General features: G+C 61.0%; 1 protein-coding gene across 1 annotated transcript in view; it reads right to left on the bottom strand.

The window, feature by feature from the left end:
- Positions 1-365: 365 nt before the first annotated feature.
- The window catches only part of EFNB1 (ephrin B1), a 55,974-nt gene continuing 38,558 nt past the window's right edge, over positions 366-17,781 (bottom strand). Inside the window, exons 3-5 of the mRNA XM_083796902.1 lie at positions 4,918-5,010; positions 2,423-2,551; positions 366-1,597 (exon numbers count right to left, since the gene is read on the bottom strand). Of these exons, the coding sequence (XP_083653028.1) occupies positions 1,209-1,597; positions 2,423-2,551; positions 4,918-5,010 (611 nt within the window). The 3' untranslated portion in view covers positions 366-1,208. The remainder of the gene's footprint in view (positions 1,598-2,422; positions 2,552-4,917; positions 5,011-17,781) is intronic.

Genomic DNA, 17,781 nt, shown 5'->3' with positions numbered 1-17,781 from the left:
AGCCCAGCACCATCGTTTTCCAGTTTCCTTTCCAAGGAGAAGCGCCGCAGGGCTGCACCCCGGGGCGGCCAACTGCAGCACCGCCCCAGCACCAGCCGCGGGACGGGACCGGTGACACGGGTGACACGGGACGTGCAGCCAGCCCTGCCCTCCCTCCTCCCCAGGCCGCCCCACGCTTCACTTCCAGCAGTCCCGGCCCGACGGGAAGCAGCAGCAGAGGCTCCCCCTGCTCCTCGCTGCCGCGGAGTCCCGGGTGGGAGGATGCCCCGGGGAGGTCCAGGATCGCCGCCGAGGCTGCAGCCTCCACAGGGCAGGAGGAGCGCTCGGACTCTCGCGCGCTGAATGCTTGAGACATCATATATATATTTTTTTTCTTTCTTTCTTTTTATAAAGAGACTAAAACAAGAGTCAACAGCTACGAACACAAAAGTTTAAAACGGCAGCGGCGGGCGACGGCGGGTCTGCCCCGCGGCCGGCGGGACGGCGTGCTGGAAGGAGGCGGCGGCGTGTGCCCGGAGGCGGCGGGCGGCGGGCCGGAGTCCCGCCCGGGATTCACAAAAATAAAAATGTTACAAAAAAAAATTAAAATAATTATAATAATAATAATAGTAGTAGTAGTAAATCGGGTTTGCCAGCTTCCTCCCTGCACAGTTCTCTGCATCTTGGCACCTAGGCGAAGCATCCTCCTCCTCCCCCCAAGGCCGCTCGCTCCTCGTCGGCCCCAGCTCCTCTCCGCGGCCCCGGCGTCCGTCCGGGCTCCCGGGACCCTCCGAGCCCGAAGCGGCGGCCGCTGCAGCACCAGGTGCACGGGCACTTAACACAAGGACGTGGAGGTGACGAGGGGAAATCCCAAAAACATAAAAGGGGAGGCAGAGTCTGCGGGGGCGCCGGCGGTGTCCGAGCGGGCGCGGAAAGGCAGGGTGCCCGCCACGGCGGGCGCTTGGCTCGCGCCCCGGCCGGCCGCAGTCTGGAGCAGGAGAGGAGGACGCTGGCGGCTCACCCTCGAAGTCCTGGGATTACAAAAGCTGAGAACTACAAAACTAAATACAAAGGGGGAGAGACGGCGCGCGAGCGAGCGGCGCGCTGCCGGGCGCCAGCCCCCTGCGCTCCCCGCGCCGTGCCGTGGGGCCGGGGTCGCTGCCTCCCCCGGAGCCGGACCCGGCGGCCGCTCGGCGCTCCCCTGCATGGCGGCGTGCCCAGGCTGCTCCTCACACCTTGTAGTAAATGTTGGCTGGGCTCTGCGGGGGCATCTCCTGGACGATGTAGACGGGGTGCCCGTAGTCCCCGCTCACCTTCTCGTAGTGCGGGCAGTAGTTGTTCTCTGTAGTCCGTAAGGGGATGATGATGTCGCTGGGCTCCGAGCCCGCGTTCCCGCTGCATTTGGGGCTGGCCAAGGTGCTGAGTGACAAGGCTGCGGCCCGCTGCTGCGTGTGCTTCCGGTGCCGCTTGCGGATCTTGATCAGGAGGACGACGAGGAAGATGATGATGAGGATGAAGATGACGCAGCCGGCGCCGATCGCCGCAAAAACGGCGACCTTGGAGCTCAAGAACCCGTCGCTGGGACCTTGGGTTTCCTGGCCATTTTGGTTGACGGAACCTGCAAGGCAAGGGGAGACGGGCGTCAGCGTGCACGGGTGGCCTTCCCCACCTTCCTACCCTGCTTAGCCCCTCGCGTGCCTTCACCCCTGCCTCCATGGCCAGGCACAACGTGACGGAGCCCTGGGGACCCACGTCGGAGGTGCCAGCCCATCCCCTCCCGGCTGGATGGACCGAAATCTGGGCTGCGACCAGCACGCGCCCCGGGAGCCTCTGCTCTCCGCAGCTGACCTGAACGGCGTAATGAAAGTGGGGCCTGGTACCCGGAGCCCTGCAATATCCGATGACTGACCCCCACCTCCTCCTGACCCCGGCCCGGGCAGCTCCGGGCCCCCGAGGGGAGGCCACTTGGCCGGCTGCACCGCGGGAGAAGAAAAGAGCAACTTTTCCTGACTTCATCTGATTTCACTTTTCTCTCAGCAGGGTCAGGAACTCAGGAAACCACCTTCAAAGGGCTTTCACACTGGCTCAGCTCAAAAACCCAAAGACCTCAACTCCTCCAAGCCCTCTCAGACGCACACGGAGGAACAGATGGGCAGCAGAGGGAGGAGGAGGAGCGGCGTGCTGAAGCAGCACTTCTCCGCAACGCTGCTGCCAGCACAGCCCGGCGCTGGGAGAAGGAGCCCAGGAGCCCGAGCTGCTCTGCTCAGCAGCCTCGCGGCCGGCTCCCTGCCCCGGCACAGCCCAGCAGCCCCTTGCCCATAACACCCAGACTGGGCGAGGAGATGCTGGGGGACAGGGGTGCAGCTGGCACAGGGGCGCAGCGCCCAGCACCGCCCGGCTCCGCGGCTCCCAGCCCCTCTCCGGGACACCGTGGCCACGCTACCTGGCTTGCCGGGCTCCTCCACCGCGGGGACCTTGTGGCGCGGGCTCTGCGTGACGATTTTCACCGTGTTGTCGGACTCCTTGCTGGGCCGACTCGTCGTCAGCTGCTCGGGGATGACCGCGTTTGGATCTGGGCGGGCAGAGAGGCGATGGACGGATGAGAAACCTCGACTCAACCTCGACAAAGGCAGCTCCCACCCCTATAAATATCCCCTTTCCCCATCCCTACTGGCCACCCTGCATCCAAAAAGGCTCTCAGCCTGCCGTCCACCCCGGTGCCCCAGGAGGAGCAGCTGTAGCACACCGATGGAAAAACTGTCCTCCCCTTTTTAGGGCAGTCCGTCCCCGGTGTAGCACCAGCCCAGACAATTATGCTGCTTCCAAAAGCTGCCAAGAGGAGCAAAGCCCTGTGGAGCCACACGCGGGGGGACGGCGGAGAGGAGGCAGGTGCAGAAGGCAGCACGAGCGCCCTGCGGCGCAGTGCCAGGAGCCGGGGGGTTCAGGCGGATCGCAGCCACCAGGCGCCCCGTGGGGCAATGCCAGCGACGCGTGGTGCACGGAGCAGAAAGCACGGGGCCCGTCTGCACAGAGCTGGGAAGGCAGCGGGGGGACAGAGGAAGGGGCACAGGGACAGCAGGGACAGACCTGAGCAGGACACAAGCCTCTGTTTGCAGAAGATACCAGCCCATGGCCAACGACAAGCCTTAGATGATGACCGAGTTGCGTAGCTCCATAAATAACAAAGCTCCGTGAAAACCCACAGTGCTGGTAGCAAGGGATGGACCCAATCACACCACAACAGAAGCCTCCATCCTCAAACCTCCGACCTGCCTGGCAAACCCTGTGTTCAAAGCTCTGATTTGCTTTGCAAGCCACGGGACGCAGCCCTGCTCCTGCTCCCAGGTGCTCTGCGCCCTCCGCCACAACCCAAAAAATCACGGTGGCTTTTTGGGAAGCAAGAGGGATCCTGCCCTCCGCCGTGGCTTAAATGTGTGAGAACTGGGGCGAGCCCAATGGTAAGAGCTAGGAAAAAAGATGCAGCAGCATCACCCCAGGCTGGGCTGCCCTGGCTGCCTCCTCCCTCCTGGAAGAGACAGGAGGACAGAGGGAAGCGGCGTCCCCACCCTAATCCCGCACCCCGACGCCTTTTCGTGTTTTCTGAACTCCTGCGCGTGGGCTGGAGCGAGTTTCTTGCAGGGGCAGCAGGAGGAACACGAAGGGAAGGGAGGCTGCCAAGGCTGCAGCGCTGCTTCTTTTGTTTATTATAAATACTGGCCCCAGAGTGAAAACAAAATAATGAGAAGCAGGCACCAGGAGCTCCGCAGCCGAGAGGGGGCCGAAACAAGCCCAGGGCATGGCTGGGGCCAGGAGGCACTCGACAGCCCAGGAAGGGAGGTTTTGGGGGGCGATCTCCAGCAGCGGAGCCCACCCCACCGAGCAGAGGGGCAGGGGCACGGGCTCGCAGGCAGTGTCTGGCACAGAGACCTCGGTGCTGGATGCTGCGCACGAGCCCGTGCCCTGCGTGTGCCAGGGAGCTGCTCCTGCCTCAGTGCACTTGCAGCACGCGTGGGTCTTGTGCTCTGCTAGCTTCCAGCCCGGGCAAAAAACACCAGGCACCGCGGAACTGGCAATTACGCTGTCTTAATCATAACGCACTAAACATGTGCCAGTGTTGGCCAAAGAAACAAGAAAGGAAGGAAGAAAGGAAGGAAGAACCTAACAATGAAACCCTGCTGAACCTACTCAGGAAGCCATCCTGGCTCCCAACAGCCATTGGCCTGGCCTCAGTTTCCCCAGGATCCCGAAACAACCACGTGCCAGGACACGGGCATACATGGCTCAGATTCCCCACCGAAAAGAGGGGCTGCCGTAACACAGAGCATCGCGGCAGCGAAGCAGCTTGAGGGTGACCTGCAGCCCTGCCCTGCCTCGCACGCTGCTTTTCCTCCTCGCTCCCCTGCAGCAAGGTCAGGCTGATGGGAACGTGTTGGTGGGCAATCAGAGCAAGGAGGCGCTCGGCCTGCATCAGCATCCGGAGTCTCGCCCGGTCGTTCAGCTGCAATGACCGAGCACTGCTCAATACCTAGCTGGCACTAAGCGTTTTTTGGGTTGAGGAATCTGGGGAGACTAGAAATGGTGTGTAAAAGGCAGGTCTGAGATGGTGCTCGGGCAGAGAAGGATTTGGGAGGGTTTCTCTGCTCCTCTGGTAGGCATGGAGGAACAATGGGGCACACCGGGGAATGGTGTCCCGCAGCTGGCTGCGAGCTGGGGGCTTTGGGTACTTATTGTTGAGGGGAAAAAAAATCAAATAGATAAAGTTACCAAGAAATGAAACCAGATCCTCACTCCTCATTGCCCTGGGATAACACGGAGCCAAAAGGAAGCCCTCCTCCCTCCCGGCGTTTCGGTGCCCGGGCACAGGACGCTCCCCCTGCCCCATTCCCATGCCCACAGCGCACCCCCCCTGCCCCACGTTCACACCCGCAGCGCACTCACCCTGCCCCACTTTCATGACGATCTTCATGGAGCGCGTCTGGCAGACCCCCCCCTCTCGGTTCTCCAGGCCATCCAGCGTCCCGTTAGAGGTGGCTGTAAGGGAAGGAGACGGGCGGTTAAGAGCTCTGTAGGAAACGCAAGAGCACCGTCAAGGCTTTTTTTAGCTCTCCCATCTGTGGCTGGTCCCTTTGGGCCAGCTTAGAAAAATCCCAAGGAACAGAGGAAAAAAAAATTACGAGTGCTTCCTCACGTTCCCCAGCCTGAAGACCCTCGCCCCAAACGGCACCAGCGATGCTGCATTCACACGGGGCAGGTTTGTTCCCCCACGCCAGGGGGAACAAAACTCGGAGAGTTTTTACCAATAAGGCTCCATTTTTTTGGACTGCAAAGCAGCTCCTATCGGGTACAGGCAGGAGAGCACGCAAGGGTTACTCCCCGCTCCGGCACGCGGAGCAGCGTGCTGCCAGCAGGCCCCAGCAGCACGGGCGCGCCTCTTCAGAAGATGTTTGCAGTGGTGAAGAAGTGATACCTCCAGCTTCCCCTCGCCGCCACATCCACACAAGCGAGCCATTCTCAGTGCCTGCGCGCTCCTCCCCCTTTAATTCCTGGATAATTTCCTTTGCTCCTCGGTGTATAATAGGAACACATGCATATGCACAGTTTAAATTATACATATATAATTACACACTGTGCCTCAGCAAAGAATGTAAACTCAGAGCCCCAATGGGCTCGAATGGCTTTAATTGCAGGGCAGAAGTCAGTTAAATTCACATTAACTTTTTTCTTTAGCCGGCACGGATTTTTTCAGGCTCTCTCTCCCGCGGGAGCGCAGCGCGCCGCCCCCCCTGATGCTGCCGCGCGGGCAGCCCCCCACCCACGCGCCCAGCCGCCCGATCCCACGCCGGGGCAGGGGGCACGAGTGGGCAGGAGACGAGAAAACACACGGCAAAACGAGGCATTACGGGATCAAAAAATGGCTTCTGGCCCCAAAAGGGCCCCCCGGTGCCAGGTGGCAGTGAGCGCCCAGTAGGTGCTGCGCGGGGAGGAAGGGTGCTGTGCTGGGTGCCAATGGGTGCCAGTGGGTGCAGGGGGGCTCTGGCTCATGGCCCCTACCGAACTGAATTGACCTCCATCCAGCCCAGCATCGCCCACCAGAACCAGGCGCGAGGATTTATTCACGCAGGGGAGCCACAAAACCCGGGGGGAGCACGGCGACGGCGCGAGGGGGCCGAGGGGGGATGCGCAACGCAGGACCACGAAGCCGCCTGGAGAATTCAACCGAGACAAGGCAGCGAAGCCAGGCAGGATCCGGCCACCACCTTCCCCAAGCCGCCTCGGTGCCAAAACTCAGCCCCGGAGTTTCGGGTTACCGCAGAGCTCCGGCCTCGGCCGGCGGCACAAGCGCTGTGCCGGGGAGGGGGGCGACGACTGACGGTCGGCTGGGACAAATCCATCAGACAGCCCTCCCTGGCTGTCAGCTCGCAGGTTAGGGGAGGAGGCCAGCTACGAAGCGAGGTCTTTCCTTTCCTTCTGGGCTCCCCTTCCAGCATCGGGGACCTCGGGGCGCTCGGTCGGTGCCGCGGCGAGGAATGGGAAATTTTTGCTTGGCGGCAAGGCGCAGGCTCGCGGAGCCAAAGCAGGTCTGGAAGGCTGCGCAGGGAGGGCTGGCGCTGCCCCTCCACGGGGCTGGATTCACCAAGAGCAGGGCATGGGCTCAGGAGCACCACGTCGCTCCCCGGCATCGCCCCTGCCTTGCCTGCGGGCGGCGGCGAGCCTGGAGCAGGGCAGGGTGGGGGCTCCAAGCACGTCGGCTCCGTCCCTGCGATCCAGCCTCTCACATGAGCCCCCAGCAAATGTTTTCCTAATCAGAGAGCTGCTCGGGCGGCTGCGGAGTTATCGCCTCTCCAGCGACAGCAGCTTCGTTTGCCAGCAGCTCACCGGAGAAAGTCATATATCCACACGCTTGGGATTCGCCGGCCTCGGCTTTGACAGGAGCGCTGTCGGCATAAATCCCAGTGCAAATGCAGGGGGAAACGGGAGAAACTTCCCCTCAGTGCCTGCACAGGCTCTTCCCAACTCGAGCCAGAGGTAGGGCCCGAGCTCAAACACGCCGTAAAATCATCTTAGGGAGCTAATTCCTCCAGCACAAACAGCAGCTCTGTTCTCCCAGACCAGAAGCGCCTTTTGGGGGATAAAATAAGTCAAAATAAGCAGTCTCATGAACAGCCTCCAGCCCAGCACCATGCCACACGGAATGGGGACACGGGCAGCACACACACCTCTGGGGGCTGCTCCATCTCTGACAGACTTCACCCATTCCTGTTGCGGCTCGGAAAGCTGTAGCATCTCTCTGGGACGGACCCATTTATGCTTGCTTTCACCCCAAACTGCAGCCCACCTGCACGTCTCGCTGCCCGGAGCATCGCAGCACCCCGCTCCACGTGGCAGCAGCTTCTCCGCAGCCAGGAGCCAGCCCAGCAGGGCCAGGGAAAACATCAGTCAGCAACAACCAGCTCCAGCAGACCTTACCGAGGCGTATTTACAAGGTAATACCCAAATAATGCCAAAACGATCTACAGAGAAAGTAGGGCTTCGGTGCACGGGACCGCCGGAGATGTTGCAAAGGTGGAGCACGTGGCGGTACCGGGAGACATCTCCTCCAAAATAACTCCCGAGACATTGCATTCAGATACGACAAAAATACGAAGTGTTCGAACAATATAAAAGAATGCCAGCTGGAGAATCACATGGCCGGACTAAAGAGGACACAGCTGAGCGTCCTTTCTCCCAAGCAGCACACAAGACTTCGTTGAAGAAGCCTCTCCTCATTCTGATCATAATAATTACGAGGAGAAAAAGTAGCTCTGAAAGGGGAGCCACATAAAAAAAAAAAAAATGAAGAAGCTACTTGAGGGAACATAAAAGGGACAGCTAAAAGGGTAAAATGCTTGCAAAAACCATGGCGATCGTCTCCAGTACAGCCTCTTGAAACAGGCTTGAAACAAGGACGTGAAGGGCCCAGCTCTCTCCAGGCCCGAAATAGGCCACGACCGAAGCAAAGCGAGCCACTCCTCGTGCTGCAGAAAGCCGGGGCCACATCCAGACGACGAGGAGAGCGCAGCTTCCGACGAGCTTTATGCAAACACCCGGCAGAGCCTCAGATGGCCCCGCAGGCGGGTGTGGGAAGGGGCGGTGGGAGCTGGTGCCTGCTGCGGGCAGCAGGGTCCCGCGGGGAGCCGCGCACAAAGCTGTTCCCGTTGAAAACGTCCTTTTGCCCAAAATTGCAGCTGGAACGAAGAGGAAAGGGCATCTCGGGGGCGCGTAACCAGCTCACGATGGACACCTGAGCTGCGCACTTCGTTTCTTGTTTTCATGGTGGAAGAAGATCTAGCAGCAGCACCTGCCCACAACCTGGGAAGCGCATTGCAAGCAGTGAAACGAAAGCTCATGAGCGATCCCGAAGTACCTGTGATAATAACTGCTAGGCCAAGCAGAGAGCTGCGGCGGCACTGGGTAGCACCGAGCGGCCGATTTTAAATGGCAGATGAAATCCAGCGTCACCAAACGCAAGGTGACACACGGGAGAGGGAGGCTAAACAGACAATCGTAGGCTCAGATGAGAAAACTATCGCTCGGGCACGATGCAGGAGACAGCAAGGATCGTTTTCCAAACGACACCTCGGTGTCAGCAGGGGTAGACGCCGTTAGAAACGATGCAGAGGTGACGCGTGGCACCGGGCAGGTGCAGCCCCCTGGGCTCCGTCCATCGGCGGCGACTCGGGGCGGGTGGCCGACGGGGGCACACAGCAACGGCGGGTGCAGGGCCCCGTGCCCGCATCCCCTTCGATTTCAGAGGGACTAGCACCGTCTCGTAGGAGCAGGAGAACAAAAGCAGCCTCTGGACAAACGACTTCGACACGGGCTTAACGCAGCGCAGCTCCCAGCCCGGAGAGCTATTAGATGCCTTCGCCTTAATGAAGCATTAAGCCCCAGGCTGCCGAGTGATGAGGATTTAACATTGATACTATTAACCATGTAATTGCTTGTCAATTCAGAGGAGATGCTCAGGCGGCGCGGAAGCAGAGGCAGGACCTGAGCTTGCTGGCACCGCTCACCCCAACCCTCGTGCAGGAGCCCCCCAGACGGCCACGCGGCAGCCCAGCCCCGGTGCCAACCAGCTGGCACGGCCCCTCTGCGGGGAATGGGGGCGAGCCATGCTTGTTCTCGTGCTCATGCTCATGTTCATGCTCTGCTCTGCTCTGCTCTGCTCCAAGGCAGCAAGCAGTACCGGCAGCTTTCTGTCGGCGCCCGCCCGCCCGCCCGCAGCTGCGCACCCGATTCATCACACCCTGCCTTCCCACCGCCACGACTTAGAGCTGCACCATCGTTTTTCTTCCTCCACTAAAAATATTTCAAACAAGAACTTGGTTTTGGCAGATTGGAAACTCTGGAAGTAATACCTGGCAGCAGATAAAGGCAAGGGTCTCTTAAACGGTCAGCCTTGGACAGAGCGAGACGTTTGGTTTCTCTTCTGGATTCCCTCTAGCAGGACTCCGTTACGATTTGGGCCCCAAAGCACAATTAATGTGCTGAGACTGTAGCGAATCCAAGTCTCTTTCCTTTTATTATTCTTAATTACTCTTCCATCTGTGTACAGCGGCCCTGCTCCAGGCTCAGCCAAGCGCCGCATGGATCCAGCATGGACGCTGGCCCCGCAACCCTTCCCTCGCCCCCGAAGTGTCAAAGACTCGAGTTTCCCTATTTTATCTCACAGCCCGCTGCAGGGCCCGTGCTCGCAGAGGATTTCCCTTCCTTTTCTCGTGCCGGCGCTCTGCCGCCAGCTCCCACCTCCGGAAGGCTGCGGGAGCCCCGGGCGCAGGAGCACCGTGCCCTGCGGTGACAAGTGGCCTCGCAGCCCGTGGTGACGGCACTTCGGGCACAGAGAAGGGGCGGTGGGGAGGCACAGGCCAGCAGCACTCTGTGCATTGCATCTTCAGCCCTGCTAAGGGGCAGCTGGCACAGAGCAGCCTCGACACACGGCTCAGATCCAGCACAGCTCACCCAGGACACCCAAACCAGGCCGAAAGCCCTGTCCACTCGGGTCACCTGTGACCCCGAGCACGTTCCTCGTACACCTCCGATGTGCTCAGACACCACGCCAGCATCCTCCTGTGCAGATCTGCAAACAAACTCTAGGAGGATTTCAAACAAAAACCCAGCTCGTGCCATCCTCCCTGTCCTCCCAGTCTTTCAAGTTGTTTTCTGCACCCTCAAAGACCACAGTGCAGGTGTTGCATCGCTGCAGGTGGGTGCCGTGTCCGTGCAGGTGTTGCAGCAGCGCCCAGCCCCGTCACGGAGCACCCAGCTTCTTCCTCCCAGCGGGGCCAGCGCACCCCTCCCCGTGCCCCGGAGGACCCGCAGCGACACTTCCAGGCCCCCGGGCAGCAGCACCGTGTGCTCGGCTGCACGTGAACACTCTGCGAGCCCCTGGCTGGTCGCAGCCACCTCCCTGCTGAAGCACCGGCACGCAGCCACGCGGCACCAGCCCACGCTCCCGCTGCTGCTCTGATTATTTGTGTTTCCTTCCCGGGCCGTGCTGGAGGGCGGTGAGCCCGACACCCTCTCCCCGCACACGTCACCCCAGCACCCTTCCCATCGGCTCCGGCACACCGGCGGGTCGGCTGCCAGAGCCCCGAGCTGTCACACTGCCAGCAGGGCCGGGAGCCGCCTCCGACCCGATCCCAGCAGCAGCTGCGCTGGGAAGGGGCCCCGCAGCCCCAGAAACGCCTGCGCAAGCCAGGCCGGCCCCGTCCCCTCCCCAGGCTCCTGCAGGAGGTGCGGGGCTAGGATTTCACACACCCTCCTGGCAGCCGGCGAGCCGCTCCAGCCCTGCTTTCTGCTAGGGAGAGAAGGAGCAGAGCAGCCCGCGCTGCCCCGCACCGCCAAGCCCCCACGGTGCCAGGGTCTGCGCCTCCTCGCTCCCGGCACCGCTGCTCCCCTGGGCACCCTTAGAGCACGGGGAGCCCCAGCACCGTCCTAACCCCGAGCCTGTGTTTCACATGCAGCACTCCCCATCCGCTCTCTGCCTCCTCCTCTTCGCTCCTCGGGGTCCCCCCAATGCAAACAGTTCAGAAACCTGCGGGTGTTGGCTGGAAAACGCCATCCCAGGAGCGCAGAAGCTGGGAATTTAACAGCCAGGAATCGCGACTCCTTCTCAGTTCCCAGCAGCTGGTTTCACATTCCCTCTGCTGGGAGTCTGTCACCCACAGCTCCTTCGTGGGCTGGGCCCGGAGCTGAGGGCGAAACCCTCAGGGCAGGCTCGCGAGCGAGGAAGGAGCCTCCCAGCGCCCCCACCTCCTGCGCACACCGCAGCCGTGGGCACCCCGCGTCCCCGCAGCTCCTGTTTGGAAGCGCTCGGCTTTTGCTGACGGCATCAACCTCGAGCAACAGCCAGGAGCCGCGAGCAAAGGCGGCTTTTACGGCTTCACCTGGCATGGTGAGAGCGCCGAGACGAGGAGCACGCTGCAGACGCAGCGCCCGCCGGCACAGCCACGTCTGCTGGGGACCCCCACCCCGGCCAGCGCCGCGCTGCGGGGACGGAGCTGGTGCCGGCGATGGCCACGTGGCTCCAGCTGTCCGGGGAGCAGGGGCAAGCGGAGAGGCCGGGCAGGGCGCGAGGCGAAGCCAGTTGCCGGCCGGCACAAAGGCACCATTTATCGCAGCGGTGCTCTCGGGGGATTTGGGCGGGCAGGAGCACCACGTCCTCCCGGGGAGCACGGGCCGGCAGGGAGGGAGCTGCTGACGCCCACCAGCAGCACGCGCCCAGCCCTGGACGTACCTGGTTAAATAAATACCTGTTATATAAATAAATGCATGAACATACATTTAAAAACGAAACGCATAAACAAATAAACAAGCTTATCTATAAATAAATAACCTTTGAATCAACAAAGCCCTGTATAGCGCCGGGGAGGGAAATGCAAGCCCGGACCTCCTCCTGCCCGCCGCAGCGTGGGGCCGAGCCCTCGCAGCACCACGGCCAGCCTCCGCGCGGCCTCACGCACGGCATGAGGAAATGACCTGACGGTGCCGATCCCAGCCCGGCTCGGCTGCAGTCAGCATTTCGTGGTTTCGCACTGAATTTCACGGCTGGCGGGAGCGCCGCTCGGATTCACCCCTTCCTTCAGCAGGGCCAGGGCACGCAGCCCCCGTGGGGCTGAGGGCACCGGGGGGCTCGCAGCAGCCTCGCCGCTGGGTGCCCCGAACCCACCACACGCTCTCCCTGCTTCTCGTACAGCGGGGACAGGCAGCCAGAGCCCCTGTCCAAAACGGAGCCTACGCTGGACACCGGCAGGAACCTGGGACTTTCCAGGCTGCCTTTTCTGCTGCCGCCAACTGCCAGCAAACGCCTGGTGAAAATCAGAAGGCTGGAAGACGCTTTGAGCAATTCTGATCAAAACGGTTGCGCGGGGTCTGGCTGGGTAGAGTTTACTTCCTGCCGGCCGGGGTCAAACCACCACAAAGATCAATAAAGGGGCACAAACGGGAGGGGAAAACCGAGTGTAAAACCGAGGGTAAAACCCAGGGACCAGCGTCAGCCTGCAAACCGGGCACGTGGTGCCGCAGCCGCGCCGGGCCCCCACCTCCACCCCCCACTCGTTCCACGTCTGTATGCAAACCACAAGGCGAGCGGTGTGCTCGATGTGGCAGAGGTAATTGTACAACAAAATACTAGGTTTTTTTTAATGTTCTGGCTCGCACATTTACCTCCTCAACCGTAACGCTGCCTAGCGCTCTGCCTGCCCCCTGGGAGCGGCAGCTCCGGTGGTTTCGGACCCCGCGACCGGGCTGCGACCCGCTGTGCCCTGGGGTCTCGGGGGGGGAGGAGAGCAGCAGGCCCCCCCCACACCTCCTGTGCCCCGCACTGGTCTGGGACTGCCCTGGGTGCTCTGGGGCAATGGGCAAGCAGCACTCCTATTGCACAAGGGAAGATGCTTTAACGCGGGGAATGACATCAAGAGCCTGATTTCCCATAAAAACAGCTTTTTGATGGAAAAAAATATAATCAGCCCTAATTAGCACTGCAATTAGGAGTCACAGCCACATGGCAGGTAAGCTCATCAAGGCCAGAAAGCGCTTCTCGGCTGCAAGACCACAGCTTGCTTACTCAGCCGCACGCCCTCCAGCACCAAACTCCACCGAGACGTCCACGTGGGATCAGGTCACAAAATGGAGCCTTTCACTTAAGGTCCATCCGCCCCCTTCCAAAAAAAGACAGCAGCAGAAGGAGAGGAAGATTATTTGCAACGTCTCCGTGGCAGCCCCAAGCAGCTAGCTACATGTCAGAAAGGAAAAAAAAAAAGTGCCATGTAATTCTCCACCTGATGCTCTGCCAGAGTCATTTGTGGGCCCCGCTGGGACCCGGGGAGGAGGAAAGCACTTATTGAGTTTTAACAGGGTGTAAATCTCCTCGGTTAGGTAGCAAAACATCTGTGACTCTGCCGGGGCAATCTGCCGTCGCGGGGACGGGGAGCGGCTGGCGGGGGAGAGCGCGGGTCCCTGGCGAGCAGGAAGGTGGCACGGAAGGACAGAAGGACGGAGGGACGGAGGGATGGAGGGATGGAGGGACAGAGGGACGGGGACGTGCAGAGCAGCGCTCCCCTCCCGGCTGCAGCTGCAGCAGCGGGGATAGCCAGGGCTGCGTCATCGCTACCCGGATGCCGAACTGGAGGCGGTTCAGAGAAAAAAATCAAAGTTATCAGGGACCGGAGCGGCTGATTTATGTGCAAATGTCCTGGAAGTGGAATCCGCCTGGCTTGGCGGAGCCACAAGCCAGGGAGAGCGCTCGGAGACGTGGAAGGCGTAAGGCGGCCGGGGGGAGAGGAGCTCAGGGTGCGCTGCGGGACAGCCGGGAGGAAACCCGCCTGCAATCACGGGCACACTTTGCATAAGCATCAGGAACCTGCTGGCAGCGGGGACGTTTACACGGGTGCGCAGAGGCAAACAACCCCACGGCGGGGATGGGACGCGGCCCCGCCGCCCTCCTGCAGGTCTCAGTGCTGCCGCAGGGCGCTGCCGCAAGGACCTGGCGTCCCCGAGCCACAGCACCCGGGCGTCCCCAGGAGATACCGAGTCCCCCCGGCTACCCAGCGGAGGACGTGCCCGCTCGCTGGTCCTGCAGCCGCAGAGCTATGGGAAGGATGGAGAAGGGCCCCCTGTGCCCCCCAGGGCAGGGCCGGCCCCGTGGCAGCGGGGAGCAGGCACCCGCTGCCGTCCCCCCGCAGCCCCGCGCCGGCTGCGATTACCTGTGCCAACACCCGCGCCGCGCCGCGGGATCAAAGAGCGGCGGCGTTACACAGCAGCAGCAGCAAAATCATCACTCCTAGGGCAAAGAAACTTCAAATAGCGACTCAAAGTCCTCCTCCCCGGAAAGGCGAGCTTCCAGAGGTGCAGCACGCAACCTGGGGAGCCTCCACCGGCACAGGCAAGCCGGCCAAGAGGATTTCAAAACACAGATCATTAGAAATTAAAAAAAGATGGAAAAGAGCTACGTATCGCAACTCATTACTGCCGGAGCCAAGCTGGCTCGCAGGCTGCACGTCTCACAGCCCGAGCATTGCAATGCTCCCCGCAGCCCCAGCGTGCTCTCACTCCACAGAATTGCAGCATCCAAATTCCAGCTGGATCTGCAGCTCCCCACCACTGCACAGCCAAGCGCCCACAGCTCCCATGCGAGCCCCCAGAGTCCCACCGCGCAGCAGAAGACACAAATCACGGTATTTCCGTGTGGGGACAGGCCAGGTCGCAGCTGAGGAGATGTTTGCAAGCCCATGAAAATGCAAAGAGGGAGAAAGCTCCGGCGGAGGCGAGCCCCGCTCCCACGCAGAGGTGAGCTCCTCCGACAGCCTCGTCCCGGCTCCCCGGGGACAAGAAAGCACTGCAGGTGCACAGGCAACAAAGAGAAAAGCAGCGAGAGGGTCTCGAGGCAGGAGCAGTTATTTTAAAAATACACCGAGCAAGTGGTTGCCGGCGCTTATCAGCTGCACACCCTTCCCAGACGTGCCTACACGCTGTGAGTTTTTTTCAAGCCGTCTTCAAGCTGAAGGCTTCTTCAGCCTTTCAAGTGTCTTAGCAAAAATTTACTCAAATCGCAATCATGTTTTAATCTTTTCCAGCGCTGCAGAGGAAGCCCTCAGCGCCGCACACCGCTGAAGAGCAGGGTCCCCCCTGACATCGCCCGCCAGAGAGAAGCACCACTGAATTTCTGCACCACGGAGCATCCCCCAGCTGCTGGACGAAGATCACAGGGCTCAGCCCAAAGCCCGGTGTCACAGCCCTGCCACCCGCGAGACCTCCCGGGGTCCCCGTGCCCTGGGCAGAGCCGGCTGTGGCTCCCGTGGCCACGCAGGAGGTCGGGCAGGGGCCGGGCTGGCAGAGCGCACCGGGCACGGCCCCGCGGGGCCCCCGGGCAGCAGCAGATCAAAGCGCTGGGTATTTACCTCCCGGCCGGGCGCAGGGACACTGGCCCTTTCTGATAGGGCTTTTCATCCCTATTAGCGCCATGAAAGGCTGAGCCATGAGATCAGCTGCCAGGGGCTGCGCGGGGACAACGCTGAGCCGAAAAGGTCAGGAGGGAGGAGGAGAAGAGAAAAGAGGCAGAGGCTTAAGGGACAGGGCTCAACAAAATCGCATTTACTGTGGTCACGGTCTTCAGACAAGCCTCCGAGACAAGTAACCGCGTGTTGTCTAAGGGCCATTATTTGGGTTTGACATGTCCAGCGCAGGGACTTTGAAGTTCCGAGGCGGGCACCGCTAGAGCCCGTTTGTCCCCAGCACCAGCCCGACGGCTCCCACACCGCCCAGCACCTCCCGTGGGATGCCCCACGGCCGGGGCACCTCCTCCCCACCAAAACCACCTCCGCCACCCCTTCGCCCCCAGCCCCATCGGCCAGAGAAGTCCACCCCGGTGGTGTCCCGGAGCTCGGCGCTGCTCGTGCGCCCCCGCCACCACGGCGCAAGGACGCGGAGGCTGAGCACCCGCAGCGCGCCAGCCCATTTGGGTGAAGAATGAGGAAGCTGGTTAACTGGGTTTTATATCAGCAGAAGTTCACAGCTCTCATCACGGCATCAAACAGCACTTTTGCTTTCAACTCATCTTCACCAAACAAGTCGTGGGACGGGAGCTGAGGAGTACATGAAAGTGGCCACATTCAAATGCAGTCAGCAAAGAAACCTGGCGGAGAGCTTGGCCGGCGGGCACCCGGCACGGCCCCCACCACACACAGCACCCACCACACACAGCACCCACCACACACGGCCCCCACCACACACGGCACCCACCACACGGCCGATGGGGAGGGAGGGAGGAGGGCGCAGTGTCCATGGGGACAGCGGGGGTGAGGGAGGAAACAATCGGGCTGCAGAAAGGCCGAGGCTCCTGGAGCGGCTCCGCGGACACCCTCGCGCACGCTGCGACTCCCAGCTGGCTCGCAGGCCTCCTAAACCCAGGGCAGCTATTTCGGGAGTCAGGGTGCAGCCAGAAAAACGAGTATGGCAACGTGTCTCAAAGACAAAAAAAAAAAAAGAAAAAAAAAAGAAAAAATATTTAAAAAAAAGAGGAAATGAAAAAAAAAAGGAAATGAAAGGAAAAAAGAAAACAGAGAAAAAGAGGAAAAAAGAGAGAAAAAGGAGAAAAAAGGAAAGAAAAGAGGAGTCTGGCACTTGGCAGTACACAGGTGACCCCCTTCTCCGCATTAAAATTCCAACGAGAATAGAAATAGAAAAATGCTGAGGAAGAAAGGGCCGGGGATGAAACCCGCGTCGCAGAGGCAGCGATGGCCTACAACAATAGTTCTTGCCAGGTTGGGCCTAATTGCATCTAAAAACAGAAATGCAAGACAAGGGGTTTAAAGGAACAGTCGGTGCAATGTATCTGGGCTCTCTGAATCCCGCTGCCAAAAACTGTTAGATTGGATTACGAACATTATTACATCAAAAATGGATTGAAGGGCTTAAAGACTAACAATCAACAGGAAACGCGTGAGATTTATGGGGCAAGCGTCCGCTGCGGCCTCGCCTCTGCTTTAGCATTTTCTGCAAATGAACTGGAGGAGAAGGACGGCTAGTTATGAGTAGCCTTCCCCTCTCCCGGGGGGGGGACAGGTTGGGCACCACGAGCGTGCCCGGGGTCCCCACGGGGTACCCCAGAGATGCCACCTGGAACCCAGGCGGTGCTGCAGGGACAGCGCGCTGCCCGCCCCGCGTGCCGGCGGGGACCGAGCGGGACTGGAGGGACTCGGCTCTTCTGGAGCACTGGGTCCCCACCAAACCACAACCACGGCAACGGCAGAGAACAAACTGGGCAGGCGTGCCCGAGGGTACGGCCAGCGCCGGGCTGAAGGCGCTCGGCATCCGAGGCATCCCCCTGCCAGGCACCGGCGGCAGCTGGGGCACTGCTGGGCTGCGGCCAGGGCTCCTGCCCCGGAGCTGCCAGGACAGCTGGATCCATGTATCTCTATCTAGGCACCTCATTACCAGAGATAGCAAAACTGGAGCGGGTTCAAAGAATAGCAGCAAACGCAATTAAGAGCTGGAGAGAATTACGGAGGGGGGTGAGGAGAGCTAAACCTGTACGGCTGGCTCGGGGACGGGGAAGCCGGCGCTGCCCACAAGCATCCCGAGAGCGCAGCCACCAGGGAGGGGGAGGAAGGTGATCCGCGTGGGACAAGGATGCGGCGGAAGCAGAGCAAACCACAGGAAACTGGGAAAAGCTAAGGCTGAGGAGCAACGTGGTTATGGACAGGCTCCGAGACCCCGCAGCAGGTGACCTGCGGGCGAGGAGCAGGACCCACAGCGACACGGCGG

This window comes from Anser anser (genome assembly GCF_964211835.1).
Source record: "Anser anser genome assembly, chromosome: 13".
Lineage (NCBI taxonomy): Eukaryota > Metazoa > Chordata > Aves > Anseriformes > Anatidae > Anser > Anser anser.
Note: the sequence above shows the minus strand (reverse complement) of the source record. Positions and strands in the feature narration are given on the sequence as shown.